General features: G+C 37.5%; 1 protein-coding gene across 1 annotated transcript in view; it reads left to right on the top strand.

Moving 5' to 3' along the window:
• LOC139710591 (protein KIBRA-like) overlaps positions 1-16,296 on the top strand; it is a 37,316-nt gene that overhangs the window by 8,024 nt on the left and 12,996 nt on the right. Inside the window, 5 exon segments of the mRNA XM_071622516.1 lie at positions 3,233-3,273; positions 3,824-3,892; positions 13,224-13,459; positions 13,882-13,930; positions 15,623-15,782. Coding sequence (XP_071478617.1) covers positions 3,233-3,273; positions 3,824-3,892; positions 13,224-13,459; positions 13,882-13,930; positions 15,623-15,782 — 555 coding nt within the window.

Raw genomic sequence — 16,296 nt, 5'->3', positions numbered from 1 at the left:
AACCAGTTTTATGATAATAAAGTGTACAGTATACAACCATGCATGTGTTTCCTATACTACCGTTTTGTAAACTGTGTAAATCAGCTGAGTTCGGCACATACATTGTACAGTAAGACACATGTAGGCATCATTTTGTACTTTAAAAAGAAATAAATGCCTTACAGACCATGACTTTATGACCCTATTTACACCAAGGCCTGGGCCAGACCTCCAATTGGTCTGGGTTTAATTTGTGGGGCTTGGCCATGCAATTTGTGCATTTACTGAACATCAACACCAAGAAATTGGGCCTTTTTAGAATTTGTCATGGTGTACTACATTAAACAAACTCATGGCATGCTTTCAACTGATCTTCAAAGTGATGAAAAGTTGAAAATATATAAAAGTATAAAGTTAAAAAAACGTAAATTTTACATGTATACTAGCAAAAAGATGCTCATATTTTGAACTATTTTTAGTGTATACAACATAAGGGGCATTCACTGCAGTGAAAATGACAGCAAAGTCTTGTAAAGATGGCAGGTATAAACTGGGTTTGAAACAATGGGATTAGAAATTTAGAGATTTTTTGCTCCAGTGTTGAGACACTTGCCATGATGCAAACTATCCTGCTACATGTATTTCTGAAATAGTAGAGCTCTATAACTCTGAAATACATTGTAATTACAGTCTTGTACAAGATTTCTTGGACTTGGATTGTGATGTAACTAGCGAGATTTTTACAGTATGTCCACACCACCGAAAGATAGTGATGCAAATATTGAGATTTGGATCCTGCTATAAATCTGTATCAGTGTGATTGCCATTACTTTTATTTTTCACTTCCAACTACAAGTAACATCAAAGTAGGCAGGTTTCTGACTGATTCTAGGAACCACAAACAAATTGGGTTTTGTCAAAGTTGAAATGATAAGCTAATGAGGGCTGGCCCGTGTCCCTTTAAATGATGATCAAGAGATGGGGGCTTGATGGCCATTGATTATCTAGTTTATTGATTCTCAGCACCTTTTATGTATGACAAGCTGACACTCATGGGGTGCTTCATGGGTCAAGTGACTTACGGAGCCAAAATAGTCCAGTTAAGAAGCGTGAATGTCGAGCATCGATCAGAATTCTTGCTATTGTTGCTTGCTATTGATCACTTTCGTGTGCGTTGTCTCCACTCTACAAGGAGATGGCCATGTCATGACATGCAGTTGTTTCTTTATCCCTGTGTCCATTGAGGTAGCTAGCTCCTGGAGGCTACTCATGACATGTCTCTTTAATGTTCCCCATGAGATGGATGTAACCAGGTTAATACATTCTTGGACTGACTCATAATCAATGGTGAGTGTTGTTTGGTGCTTCAGGCATCATGCAGTATACACTGTATGCATCGCTAGATTGTATCCAGTGTTTACACTACATCTGTGATCTGACATATTCCAATCAAGTGCTCCATACACTTACTGAATTTTGCTGACCAGTGACCTATCGGCATCATTGCATATTGGGTTCACATTTAGGTGTGAATACATGTTTGTACATGTACACACTCACACATCCATATCACAATGATTATGTATTGTAATAATTTCATATGTTGAGCACAGATAATGGCTGTGTTTAAGATGCATTAAATCCAGCCTAAAAGATAGAGGTTCGTGTGCTTGGTTTATTAGAGAAACATATATTTTAGTGACCCTACGTACAATCTCGCAGTGGGCCTCTGATCATCTCAAAAAAGGGCCTTGCATCTACACAACTACTTAGACCAGCAACAGTGTGACTAGGATGTTTGTAGTTTAGGATGTCTTGTGGAATCCATCTCAAGGTTACTTGAGGAGGGAAAACACAGAGAGTAGAGACAAATAGTGTCAATGAAAGACAAATCCTCTATCCTTTAGAAAAGTGCATTCCGGAAAGATTTTCCAAATAGTAAAAATAGATAGGAGGCCCTCGAGTGGTATCATTTCTTACGAGTGTTTAGGCTGAAAATAGAATGACTCTTTAAAAAAAAAAAAAGCAACTCAAAAGACTTTTTTTAAATACACTTTGTTTGTTATGACATGCTTTTGTGTTGTGTTTCTCTCTCTCTTTCTCATTGCTCTAAAGCAGTCTAAGTGTTCTTCTTCATAGTTTCTTTCACCTACCGATATTTGCTATCCTTCAATCAAGCCTAGCAGTGGCTATTGTGATGAGATGCCAAATGTGTGTGGAATGTGTGATCACCTTGCCATACCAGACAGGGGGTTATTGTCGAGTTAGTTAATGGTGAGGCTAATTGTCAGCACCAATACAGGTGACATGATGTGTATTACATGATCTCGTAAAGCTTGCGGGATATTCCAGTGGTGTAGCCCAAAGGAAAGTTTTCTCATACAATGTAGTGTGCAAAATTTGTACAAAGATTACAGTGTGTGGAATTGAAGAGTGTGGAATATTTCATCATATTGAATATTAAAGAAACTTAGATAGATTCACATGCGTTGATGTTAGTGATTGGTAAAAAATAATAGCAACGGCAAAACGACAACAACACGCCAAAACAATAGGACATTGTACATGTGCCCAAAGATTGAGTAAACTGTTAGCTGGGTGTTTCGCGGAGTGAAGCAATTTACTGGTCAGGTACACTATGTAAAATGTGTGTTTGAGTTTGTTTTATTTGTAGTTTAAGAACACCATAGGGGACATGCGCAATGAGTGAAAGTTGTCATCTGTCCTGTTTTCACGCATTTTATAATTGTGTCATTTGGTCAGTGAGCTGCTGCATGACCAACGTAAAGACTGGTTGCGTCATGGGATGCGAATGCTGACTTCTCCACAAGGCTCATTGCAAGTCAAGTTTTAGTCCTGCCACAGAAATCAAAGAAACAAGCTTTACAGCTTCACCATCTCAATTTACAGCTGGGCTGAAACTCGGGGTTTCCCATCCTTGGAATGGGTATAAGGATTTTAACGTTTCTGGATCTATCAGACTTGTGGGTTTCTTTTCTTGTTTTCTGAAAATTGTATTGCAATATTTTCAGTACATTTAGATTTTAAAGCTGGGCATTGAATGGATGTATGTACACTGTAGCTTTGTGCTTTGCTTGAAAATGCAAGTTCTCATTCAAATCGCTTCTCCAATGTCCAATAATATCAATAGTTTGCATTTACTGTGATTTATATGTTGCTGTACATCTAACTCTACTTTGATAGATCCTTTTAAAAAGCATTGCTTTTCCTTCTCCATCTCATTCTCTTTCAGGATAACGAAGCCAATGAGCTTTGCAGACTGTGTCGGCAATGGTAAGTGAATTTCCATAAACTTGTTATGAAGAACTCTTAAGCATCATTTATAGTACCAGTACAAAGTATATTTACAACTGTACGTTACCAGTATCTATATTGTATTTCAATCAATTTTAGAATATTTCTCACAAATTACAATGTACAAAGTACATGTAAAATAGGTTTATTGTATTATGATACCATATTCATTGAATTATTGGATGTACATTTTGTAATTAGTGCTTAGATTATTACAGGTTGTATTTTCCTCATACTTTGTGATTTTGAGTTGTAATAAACAATTTAGATTTGGTTCAAAGGCAATATAAAGAAAAGATGTACACTATAAAAGGGAGCTTTATGTGTGATAGATATGCCTCATACTGGATGAGATACTGATCCAACTCAACACTCACTTTGTACGGGCCTTATACAGAACTGTACTACAATTGTACCAAGCATCCAGTGTGAACACTGTTTATTGTATGTGTAGTATCACATGCATCAAGTATTTTTGTTACATTTGCTGTCGATGCTGATTATCAACTCTGTGCATTTTGTATTTCAGAGCTACCATTTGGCTGGGAGGAGAGCGTTGACCCGTCATTGGGGGTCTACTACATCAACCACATTGATCGTAAGTCATTCTTTGCTCTCATTGTCTTTTTCTCTCCCTTTCCCGTTTATATAATGGAATGAATAACATGGAACATGTTATGTTCATGGGCAGGGAAGAATGAGTGGATGCGTGAAGTTGAAAAGAATGAGAATATTATTGAGAAACAGATCTTGAGTCTTTGAATCACCTTTGAGAGACAAAAACCTCTCTCGTCATAAATGGAAATTACAGTGTACATGTATCTGAGTGAAGGACTATGTCTTAAATCCTTTTCTTTTCCTCTTATTTCCTGACCTAGATTGTATTAGTTTGTGTCTGTGTGATTGTATATAAGTTGGTTGCTGTGTGTGAATGTTTGTTAGTTTGTGCGAATACATCCATATATGCAAGACACAGCACAAGACAGACCTCCGTTTTGCATACATGTAGCTGCCTCCCATTTGTGGTACGTAGAGAACACAGGGCCAAGAAATGCAGGAATACAAGTGCCATACAAAGTATTGCTGAATTTTAAGGACTACCATAGATTTTAGGCAAGTCAGCATGTGCATTCCTGTGAAAAACAAAATGGTGGATTTGTTTAAAAACAAGAAGAATGAGCATTATTTTAAATGTCTTGATGATACAGTCATATCATGACTTGAGAAGAAAGAAGAGGACAGAATCAACGGCAAAATGTATCTAAAGGAAATTAAAAAATGGGAGTGAAGGCTGATAATGCATTAGGACAGGAAATATCAGTATCATTATCTTTTAATCAGGAGCCTTGGCACAATTCATTGCTTTTACCTACTTCTTGATATCTTGCCTGAATTGAATTCTGGTATTTGTAGTCTGGATTTCCGCAAACTCCATCTTATTTCTTTCTTGTTTTGTTTTTCTTTTACATTTGATGTCATTCACTATGAAGAGTGTGTTTGACCATTCTGTATTGTGCATTTTTCTGTGTTAGAGATAAGGGCTGAGACAAAGGAAAGGAATGTAGGAATGTTCAGATGGAAATCTTATTCTTTTTGCAATTTGTACAGTTAAAGATTTTTTTAGGTACAGTATTGTATAAGTGAATGGGACTAAACACACTCATGTCATATCAATATCTAGGCATAAAAATAGGTTTCCTTGGCAACTGTCTTTCTCTCTTTGAGATAGTCTTGTCAAAAGATAGATCCAGACCACAGTGATTTTATCTCAGCAGCTTCCTTCTTAGAAAATGACAATAGAATGCTATCTCCATCTTACACACAGTTTGGAATGAGACCTACAAGTGTGTCATGAATGGGTTGATAGAATGAGCTGATTAGTCTCTTCAAAACGAAACGATGTCCTAGACAAGGAATCAAATACCAGAGAGTGCCCCTAGAAGCGTGAAAGAATGTAGGCTTTGTTCCAGGAGACCTTGAGTGTCTTTTGTCTTTCCTACATACACTGGGGAGGAATAGGCTTGTTGTGTATGACAAAAGAATCAACCAAGAACACATCCTTTTGTTACACATAATCCACTGATCATCCCCTGTGACTAGAGGAGGCATATCATGTCAATCTCCTTACAGCTTAGCCTTGTTTCAAGCCTGACCATCTCATCATCCGAAACAGAATTACATTGTAAAATGTGAATTTCCTTATTAAAGACTGTCTTTTATCAAATCTTCAATAGGCACCTAGGTCTATCATCAATCCAATGGAACCTGTCTATAATGGTGGAAGAAAGTTGTGCATAGTGCAGAAGTACTGTAGACTTTTTACAGTGTACTGAAAATGTTGGTGATGATAACACAATTTTTATCCTTTTCTTTGACTTTTTAATGGTGGGGAGGGGAGGTATATTTCCATAGAGCCAAATACTTCTTGATCTTCTCCTTCAGTATAGAAGGAGAAATTGGAGAAACTTGGACTGTCCATTCAAACCAGATTTTCTGGTTCACAACACATACACAAGTGTGCATGTGGCCTAGACACAAAAAGAAGAACTCTTGATAGTTGTATCACAGGTTATTCTGATTACCCGTACAAAGTAATCACTTTACAGATGTGCGATTTCATTCTAAACTGTATCAGGTTTTATCACATATTTTTTAAATGGGGACAATTTTGAGAATTTTCTGTGTGGTTCAGCATTTCTTCGTGACTGCATGTGTGGATTTATGAATTGACTTTGCTGCATAAATGAAACCCACATTAAAAAGAGAGGTATTTAAGAGAGTCTTTGAACTTGAGATACAATGGAACAGTACCAATGCTCAAACCAAACATTAATTTTTTTTTTTTTTTTTTGGGGGGGGGGGGGGAGGGGGACTACTATGCAGCGAGACATTAAAACACTGGAATGGCAAATTATTGTATGGTTTATCAGAATATTGTGTTGATATATTGGTTTTGTGGTTGTTGTTTGCTGCGATTGATTTTATCCTGAAAGATTTCTCTAATGAAAGAGGAAAATTATAGACTGCTTTTAAATGTACATGGTGTTATAGAATGTGTGTGTGTGTTTTTTTTTAATGAGATACGGTGTATTCAATGATATTTTCATAAGGTATTTACAGTATGAATGATGGTAAAATAAATGGAACAAACAGAGTAGTAAGGTACTCCAGTAATCCCCCATCACTGAGAGCTGGGCTGAGAGAATGATGACATGACATAGTGTAGACGTTGTACAGTAGAGACAAATTACATTGTACATCTAAAGTACTGGTAAGACATGTCTGATTGGTCAAGTGGGTCATACAACTCGTATTCAGACGATAGAAAAACCTCTCAAGTACTCATTTTTATGAATTGTGACGAACTTTGTTCGAGTTGTGGACCTTTCAGATGCTCAAAGTGATAATTGAGCTCTTTCAGGCAAAAAAAGAAAAGAAAAAAGTCTTGCCATTAATTTTTCTTTACCTACAATACATTGTTGATACGCAGAAAAAAACTATTCAAAGAGTTTGTACGGTTAATCAATATCAGAAAGACATTTACTACAATGTACATGTTTGTGTGCATACCAATGTGTAGAGAAGAGTGAATTGTGTGTTTCTACATAGTAGTCTCACTCCAAAGTAAGTGCATGTAGCATCAGTGATTGCTTTAGACTTTGAAAAGATCTTGATCCCGAATGAATACCAATGTTACAAATGTACCTCCATGATTGTACATGTACACAGGTGTACATGTCATGTAAGAAAAATAGTGACAATATGAACATAACTTGCATCCTTTAACATGGATGTACCCATCTGTCTATACAATGTACTAGAGTCTGCCGTGTAGACTAGTGTATTAAACTCCTGTTGATGACATGGCTGAGGTAAGGTCCTTATCAGTGGATTAGTGTTTTTTCTCTCTACTTGTGACATTGTTGGCATAGCTGTGGTTGATAATGCAAGTCCTGTACTGAGCCATGCATGACTTCAACCACTGCCTCCACGTACATGCAGTCACCATTCTTTCATAAATTCCAATAATTTCCATTCTTTTGTTTTTTTTCTCTATTGCTTGCTTTGGTTTAATGGCAGATTCTTGTATCTTTCTCATAAATTAGGGGACAAAGCAAAAGTGATTACATGTAGGCCCTATAAGAATGAACTACATGTAATTTGCTTTCTTTCTGTTACAATTTGTAATACAAGCTGGTATTTCATATACCATGTACATATGTACATACAATGTGTACAATCAAACAGTAAACTTTCAAATCGATAGATTTCCATGTAAAGGAGAATGGAATTGGGAAAAGGACCAGTATGTACCTGATAATGTAATGGATTGTATCAAGTTGGACTGTCAAGTTGTACATATTTTGGTACAGTCCTGACATGTCCCTGACACTTTGTAGATCACATACAGGTAGTGAAGGGCAAGACTGATGGGGTGTGTCACAAGGACATACACACCTACACATACCAGGTATCAAACCAACTTATAGGCCTGCCATAACCACACATTGTCCTTGACTTTGTGACTTTGAGAATGTGTTATTTAAAGGAAAAACATAGTTCTCATGCCTGCAGAACTGTCAACTATTGCTGTAAAATGCACGCTTACACATAGGCCTATATTTAAAAATAAAAAGTATGAAAGAATGTCATAATAAAATTTCAGTTGGGTAACAACAGAAATGTGAAATATTGACCCAAAAGGTTTTCATGAAGTACTGCGGTCTCAGACTCAGAGCATACCTAACTGCGGTTGCTATGTAGGCCCCTATATTGTTTATTTTATTGATTATTGATAATAGATAAATCAGGCCACAGCAGTAACCACTGATCTTCCACACTAAGAGTGATCTACAGAACTTTTGTATATTTTTACAAGATTGATCATCATGTCACACTACCCACTACTGAATGGGAAGGGCTCGTCAGGAAAATTTTTTTTTTACATATAGGTCCTAATACGATCAAAATTAATTCTACACTTTTGATCTCAAAATACTTCAAACGAACTCATTATCCTGGCAAATTGCGTCAGCCAGACTAGATTCTTGGTAGACCCTTTAAATATAGGCCTATTGTGGATCTAAGCAAATTCCAGATGGTAAAAGATGAATTTGAGCCCTTCTGAGAACTATGTTTTGGCTTGAATTAAAATAATTCTCTGTCAGATCATGTGTTGTACATTGAGTTGATGTACACTTCATAGCTTGTACATTTGTTTCTCCACTGAACTCTTAACATTTGTTTGAATTAAATGATACTTACATTGTACTACAATGTATGTAGTTCTCTGTTTTGTTCTGTGTTGTAATGAACCAGTGAAATCAGCAGTCAAGCATGTAATTGGGAAGATTTAGCTAACTTGTCTGAATTGCTACAGTAAATCACACAGGTTCACAGTTCACCTACTTTTTATGCCTCCGCCACGAAGTGGTGCCGGGGGCATTATGTTTTCGGGTTGTCCGTCCGTCCGTCCTTCCGTCCGTCCGTAATGAATTTTGTGGACAAGGTAACTATCAAAACCTTTTGACGTATTCTAATGAAACTTGGCATGTATGTGTATTAGGGGGTGAAGTTATGCATATCAACTTTTGGGTGCACATGCTCAAGGTCAAAGGTCAAAAGTTCAAGGTCAAATACATAAAATTTCACTATTTCCATCATATCTATGCAATGCCTGAAGATATTTTCTTGAAACTTAGTGTATACATGTATTACCCAATTAAGATGCTCTGGTGAAAGTTTGGGCCATGAGGTCAAAGGTCAAAGGTCAAAAGGTCAAGTAAAAATATTAAAACTTTACCTTTTTTCTCTGTACCTTGGAAATTGTTCAAGGTCTCTTCATGGAACATAGTCCTATACATGTACTGACTGGCAGTGATTATCTAGAGAATTTAGGGTTCATGGGGTCAAAGGTCAGGGGTCAAAGGTCAAGGGCAACACTTCAAAATTTTACTATTTCCCTCATGTTTATGCAATGCCAGCAGGATCATTATTTTTATTTTATACTAGGTGTATGCATGTTTAACCTAATAGAGATTCTCTGGAAAGTTTTTTTTTCTTTTGTTTTTACCTCAAAGGTCAAAAGGTCAAAGATCAAGTGAAAGTGCTGAACTAAGTTTTTGCTCCATATCTCGGAAGTGGCTCAAGTTATCTTGAAACGTACTACATATTTATGCATCTTCTGCCTGACAGTGATTATCTTATGCATCTTAGGGTCAAAGGCCAGATGAAAATGGTAACAATTTACTATTTGATACAAAAATTGCTTTTTTTCTCCATACCTTGAAAATTACTCAATGCATAAACGTGTGAATGGGTCTAAGTCAAGTTAAAGTCCATAAATCCCAAATACATGCTCTCCTATTCATCCAATTTAACCTAGGTCAAGGAAGGTGAACATTCAACACATTTTGACAAACTTGTCATTTTAACATTTTGCCAATTTTGTGAAAATGTAATCACACATTGTCCACATGTACTATTTAGACCTATTAGGAGAATCATGCATTATGGCGGAGGCATACAGTCGCCATAGCGACATTTCTAGTTACTTTTATTTCAATATATGAAGTTAGACTTGGTGATTGCATTTGTCAAGCTTTGGGGTTTATTGGTCAGTACAGTACATACGTAGAACATGAATAAAGTACAATGTAGTTGATCATGTAAAGCTTTAATGATGTATAATTGTGAATTATGAGCTAATGTGAACTGCAGTAATTTTATTTCTTCCCCAAGAGGAATAGGATTCCAGTTGTGGGGCTATCATTGTATTGTCTCTAAATTCTGACAAGTTTACAGTTTATGTTATAAATATTCAGCAGTTGGTTTTGAGTCTTGTCATTAAGGGATTTCATTAGGATTTCTCTTGAGGAATCCACGGAGTTACATAAACATTCTACAATGCAGCTCTGCCGTTTACTGCCATAATAACCTCTATGAATACATTGGCAAGATATCTCAGCCATCTTTTCTTCACTAAAAGATCAATTTGCATTGAGTTTTTTTTTTTTAGTTTGTTATGGTTTTCCACAACAGTTGATCATCTTTTCTCACAGGCAATTGAGTTTGCGTCTGTTGAAATGGATCATTCTGGTTGGATTCATTATAATGTGCATGTTGTGGCAGTTGTTGTTTACTGTATGGTGTCAGTGATCTGATGATAATGGGTCTCCTTGAACTCAATTCCTAGACTGCCATTTGGACATACCATTGTACACAATGAATACAGAGAGGTCAGCTACATTGTATGATGTTGTCTTCACTTTCCATGTAATGGTAGTCCACATTACAGACTGTAGGGCCTACATGTAGGCCTACGTGATCATACCTTGACTGCTTAAATTCTTTTCCATGTTTCAACCCTGAATTGTGTGTTATGTCAAGGTGTGATGATGTTATGGCATTGTTGCAAGTGTTTGTTATGAAATAGCTAGTCCATGAAGGCGCCACTACTATTATTTGTTTATGACAATGTGATGCATTTTATTGAAATTTCCAAATATTGAGACCTTCCGTCGCCATGACATAGAATTGTAGCAGTCAAAGATAAAGAGACATTGTTTCTGGCTGGTTGGGTAGTTCAGTGCAGAGGTTCTGCTTCGGAGAATGCAATGTAGGCCAACGCAATTCCATTCTTGCCTGGCAGCTCATGCCTGTTTACTGGCTGACTTTACTCTCAGCAATGTGCCTGGCATGTAGCCATTTGTGTGGTGAGTCTAGCACTATTGTCCCCACTTCCTAGCTGCCTATTGTTCCCCGACATTCCATTCTGTTTGGCCAGCTCTGTGGGCTGGACTGGGTCTTCTCTTCTCAGAATGCTGTGTGGTAACAACTTAAAGAGAAAATTGCTCAATTATATTCCTCATTCAATCTTGGCAGTGACTCATATTAAATGCTGTAATTCATAGTCCTGATGTACTTTGATCTCTGTAAAGAGTTAATGAGCATGAACTCTACTAGGACTGCACCAGAAATACATCAAACTGAAAAATGATATGAATTGATTTTATGTTACTTTTCAAGTAAAATAACAAATTTATACAGGAAAAGTCTTTTTTTTTTCAGTGACTCTATCACATCCTGGTTGAGAGCATTGGAACCACATGGCTGCCCAGACTTTGCTCCTTCATCAAATTATTCTCTTCTCTGATGATACCTTGTAGGCCCCACATTTTATCCTTGTATTGCATTAATCCAGGGGGACTTCCTACACTGTACATAGGGTTGTCTGTACAGCAGTCCACCTGCTAGTGTCTGTGGGGTGATTTGCCCTTTAAAGCTAGCTGTCTTGTAATCAACAAAGAATGCTATTCAGAGCCCTGCTTAGGAAGTCTTAGCCAATCCAGTCTGCAGGATGCTATACAGTCCATGGTCAAGGGTTGTTAGGATGAGCTATTGTCTGACCACAATGAACTTTGGCTCAGAAAACAAGGTGTGTTCTGAGCCTCATCATGGACAGTCTTATAGAACTTGATGGTCTGACAGTATTGTGAAAAAGCTACAGTCCCACATCAGCCACCTGTGGCAGGGCCTACATCTTGCAGCTGTGCATTACATTTGTGATCTTTCACAAAAATTTGGAAAAGCAAAAGTGTGTGCTCTAACATGCATCTCTTTTTTTCCCCAGCTGATTAGCTCTTGTCGTTATATTAAGCTTTGTCGGTTAACCTGTATAGAAGACAAGCATTTCCCATAGACATCTGCTTGAGTATACTAAAAAATAGTCTTCAATAGGTAAAAACACAGAATATGATTCTGCTTCCAGGGAGAATAACTAGCATTTTCAGTTTCATCAAGTGAAGTAAATTTGGTGGTAGAGATCAGTCTGATAACTCAAGAAATAAGAGACTGCATTTTATTTGATAGTGAAGAGGACAAACACAAACTGTGCCATAGAAGTAGGCCTACTTGTTTGTGTGGTAATATCTTCCATTAGAAGGTTAGGAAGGGTGAGATGGGATCAGACTCAGAGTAAGACATGTGAGAGTAACTTTCTAAATATTAGTCCTTTGACTTCTTTCTTGTTGGCATGGTGACCCTTCTAGTGACTCTTCTAGGGATCTCTGACAAAGGTCAGTGCAAGAAACATAGTCAAGGAAAACATTCTTCAAAAATATCTCTAGCTTGAATTTCTTCACCTTCTGCATAGTATTTCTGAAACAGAAACAGTAATTTGATCTTGCCCAGAGAGAAATCTTGTGGGGCATGTACCTGAGATACTGTACACGATGTTGTACAAAATCCACTAGAACTAAAATTTTGTGGTTTGTTACCAGTTTGTGAGAAGAATGATAGGTCTTTGGCAGAATGAAGTGAGAGACAAGTGGTGTACAAGCCATGTGACAGCAGTGTGTGTGTGTGTGTGTGTGTGTGTGTGTGTGTGTGTGTGTGTGTGTGTGTGTGTGTGTGTGTGTGTGTGTGTGTGTGTGTGTGTGTGTGTGTGTGTGTGTGTGTATGAGTTACAGATGGGAGGAATGTCAAACTTTGACATGTGATCACTTGTAGGTCTCACCAAGGGTGCAGGGATTGAAGTTTTTTCCCCAATTCTAAACTGCACTGTTCTCCTACATGTGGGTCATATTTCATACTTGGTCTGGTATTACATTTTTTTTTTCAAGAAGAATTTCTGGACAAGAGAAAAGTTGTTAACCACATAGTCACAAAAATATGCAATATGATTTAGATTTTACATTCAGAAACGAAATATGAATGCTGTAAGTTACATGCCCACTGTACAACTGTACATTTTACATTGTAAATGTACTTTTTAAACTTGGAGCTACAAATGAGATGAAGCTCCATGGTTTAACAGGGAGCTCTTCATTTTCAACTTGTGATGTTGTTTTGTGTCAGTCCATAGTGTATAGTGTAAAACCTTCAAGCAACACATGTAAAGTGTGTTATTAAATCTGTCTCCCTCACAGAATCCAATCAGTTGGAAAACCCAATGATCGAATGGCGCAAGGAACAGGAGTTTATGCTCAAGGCCTACCTCCAGCAAACTACCAATGCCGATGTTCCTCAGTCTGCCCCTGATGCCACCCAGCCCAGCCCCCTGCCCAGCCCCCTGCCCAGCCCCCTGCAAGCCCCTCAGCAGCACCCTTCCACGTCTTCTCTGACTGACATACAGGAGTATGGTATACACCTCAGTAAGGAAGAGGTAAGATTTGTGACTAGTGTCTGACAGTGAGCCTTAGTTAGTGTTTGGTCATGGATGCACTTCACATCCATCAATCAGAATGAAAAGATTTTAAAAAGGATTAGTATTAGTAAGAAAGATGTCATGAATATTACTTTGTTGTTAGCCGACTGCATCTGACTGAGTAATTTTCAACAAATATCATTAGAGGCACACCTTTTTGATTGCCGGGAAGTCAAAACTTTTCCCCCAGTAAGGTTAATCAATGCAGCATTTTTTGAAGGCTCCCTTCATAGGGCATTACTGAAGGCTAGGTCATGTAATGACATAAAGAAAGTTTTACTGAAGTTACACTTGTCTCTTTCATATAATGTTCCTTCTGTTGAGATTCTAAAACACAGATTTGGAATCAGTGATTTGATGCAATCTTCATATCGTTACAGATTGGACAGTCTAGTGAGGCACTGAGTGGTTGGCAGTCACACTCAAGCTGTGAGTATCTTTTGTATTGAGTTTTGTTGTCAATCTTTGTAAGCCATTTTCTCTGTTTCTCCTTTCCCTTCTCATTCATTTTCTCTCTTTCTCCTTTCCCTTCCGTCATCCATTTTCTCTGTTCTGTATTTTTGTTGTTGCAGTCCCGGTACTTTTGTGATCTTTTCTCCCGTTCTACTTAATGTTAGCAGAGTTTAATGGTCCAATTCCAAATTGTTGTCCTCATTCTAATTGTGTAGTTTAGGGCATTAAGTTGATTTCTAGGCAAACAATGCTCTAACTTTGAAAGCCAGCAGTCAGCCAGAAGTTTGTTAAAAGAAACTTTTGACAGTTATCTGTGCCATGTTCCTTTCTTCTCTCAACTTGTCTGTAGTAGACCTGTGACATAGTGATTGATTGTAGGGTGGAATAATGTAGAAATAGGTGCTTATTGCACGCCCCAGAAATCACGGGGATTTCATCTTACCCCGTGTATGAGAGTGTATACCACTGCATTGGATTTACAGAGTGTGTAGATGGTCCCAGCTGTTCTCTCGTACGTGATAAAGATCAAGAGTGCTTGTTTTTGATCTCCCTTTTGTATACATCATATTCATAATGAGAAGATCTTGGTATGAAGATATTTGTATGATGACTCTATTTCACGTAAAAGCTGATGAGAATAGTTTTTTGATGGTATGCAGAATCCTCCCTCCACTGGCTACCACCTGCCATTTGGTATCAAAAGAACAAATGAATCAATACAATAAAGTTCTATGTATAGCAGCTTTCCGCCCTCACACTGTATACTTGATCTTATCGTCACAGGTTTTAATCATCCAAGTTCTGCTTGAAGTAATGTACGATTGACAGTGCTAGGGTTTAATTATAGCTGTGTATCAGAGGGGAAAATGAATTGACAGAAACTATGTGCTTACAGTTTGTAAATAGCCTTGATGGCTTTAACATTCTTCAATGCTTGATTGGAGTGAAGGGTGTGTGTTTTCATTTCAAAAGTCCTCATTGACTTTTTATGGCATTTGGAATGTGATCTGACTGACAAGATAAGCTAAAGTTACATAAATGCAAAATATGGCATATCTTGAACTCAATACAGATAGTTTACACAGTCAATATTTTGCTGAATATAATAAGGCTACAAATTTGAATGTTATGCAGTGTTTCACTTGCGAATGCTACATGTGCATTTTGTATTAGATGTAACCAATAAAACCTCTTCAGGGGATTACAATGTAGACCCAAGTGCATGTTTGGTATTGAATTTTATAGAATTGTGAAACAGAGTGAAAGTAATATTGATCACTGTGATAGTCATTTAATATTGTATTTAATTCACCAAGTGCCCAGCTGGTCTATTCATCCATGCTGAATAAAAGAGCTTTGACTACTAGATACAATATACATCTAATGCGCCCTGATAATCTTTACCTGTACTCATTTCAGCTAGATCCGTTTACTGTAAAACCACAAATTTTCTCATGCGTTTTAATTTCGCAAATTTTGGGAGAGGCAACATTCACAAAACTAAAATGCATGCAAGACTTCTTGTCTACATTATATGCATTGAATGTCCATTGCAATATGCAAAAATTTCATGTCGCGGAAAAGGCCATCAGCTCCAGTCCACGTGCCTTGAAATATTTCTGGTTTTACAGTATTTTACCCTGAATCCCCTCTGTCTGTTCCTTGCAGTGAATTCCACAAGTTCTAATGGGAGTACCAAGTATGACCCAGACCAGCTGAAGGCACAGGTGGCCCAAGCTAAAGCCAGGGTGGCCCAGATCAGGAATGAGCTCCTTCAAGTCCAGGCCCAGATTGTGGGCCAGGACCCAGGCTTCTTTCCTCTCATGCAGTAAGTTTGAAGATATCTAGATTTAATCATTGTCTGTCTGTAGCAGATGAATGTCACATTCATGCAGATTATGCATAAGGATCTGCTAGTTTGCCTGGCTGGTGACGACAATTGAATACACTGGGTGTCTACATGCCAACATACAGTTTGTATCTATCTATGAACACATCACAGATACAGAATCGTATAAAGAGCAGTAACATTCTTGGTGTTTGCCCTAAAGTTTGACACATTCCAGTGTGTATTATCCTCTGTCTTCTTTGTCATTCATAAAACTACATTACTTGAGAACATACCTTTACACTTTGGCTCATTGTTAGAGTGAGTAGTCATTCAGAGAACATGGTGGTAATTGTTTTGATATCGTGGTTAATTTTGATATGAGCTGTGTTCATACCATTCAAGTCTTACAGAGCTATTCATTTATGGCATGTTAGGATGAGGTCAGATAAATGTGATATTCATATTTTCAAAGTGGTGCCACTGATGATATCATGATAATTGAGTGATGATT

Source organism: Diadema antillarum, unplaced genomic scaffold, assembly GCF_040938485.1.
Source record: "Diadema antillarum isolate AM-2024a unplaced genomic scaffold, OU_Dant_1.0 seq00001547_RagTag, whole genome shotgun sequence".
Lineage (NCBI taxonomy): Eukaryota > Metazoa > Echinodermata > Echinoidea > Diadematoida > Diadematidae > Diadema > Diadema antillarum.
The sequence above is the reverse complement of the archived record's forward strand: the minus strand, read 5'-3'. Positions and strand labels throughout refer to the sequence as shown.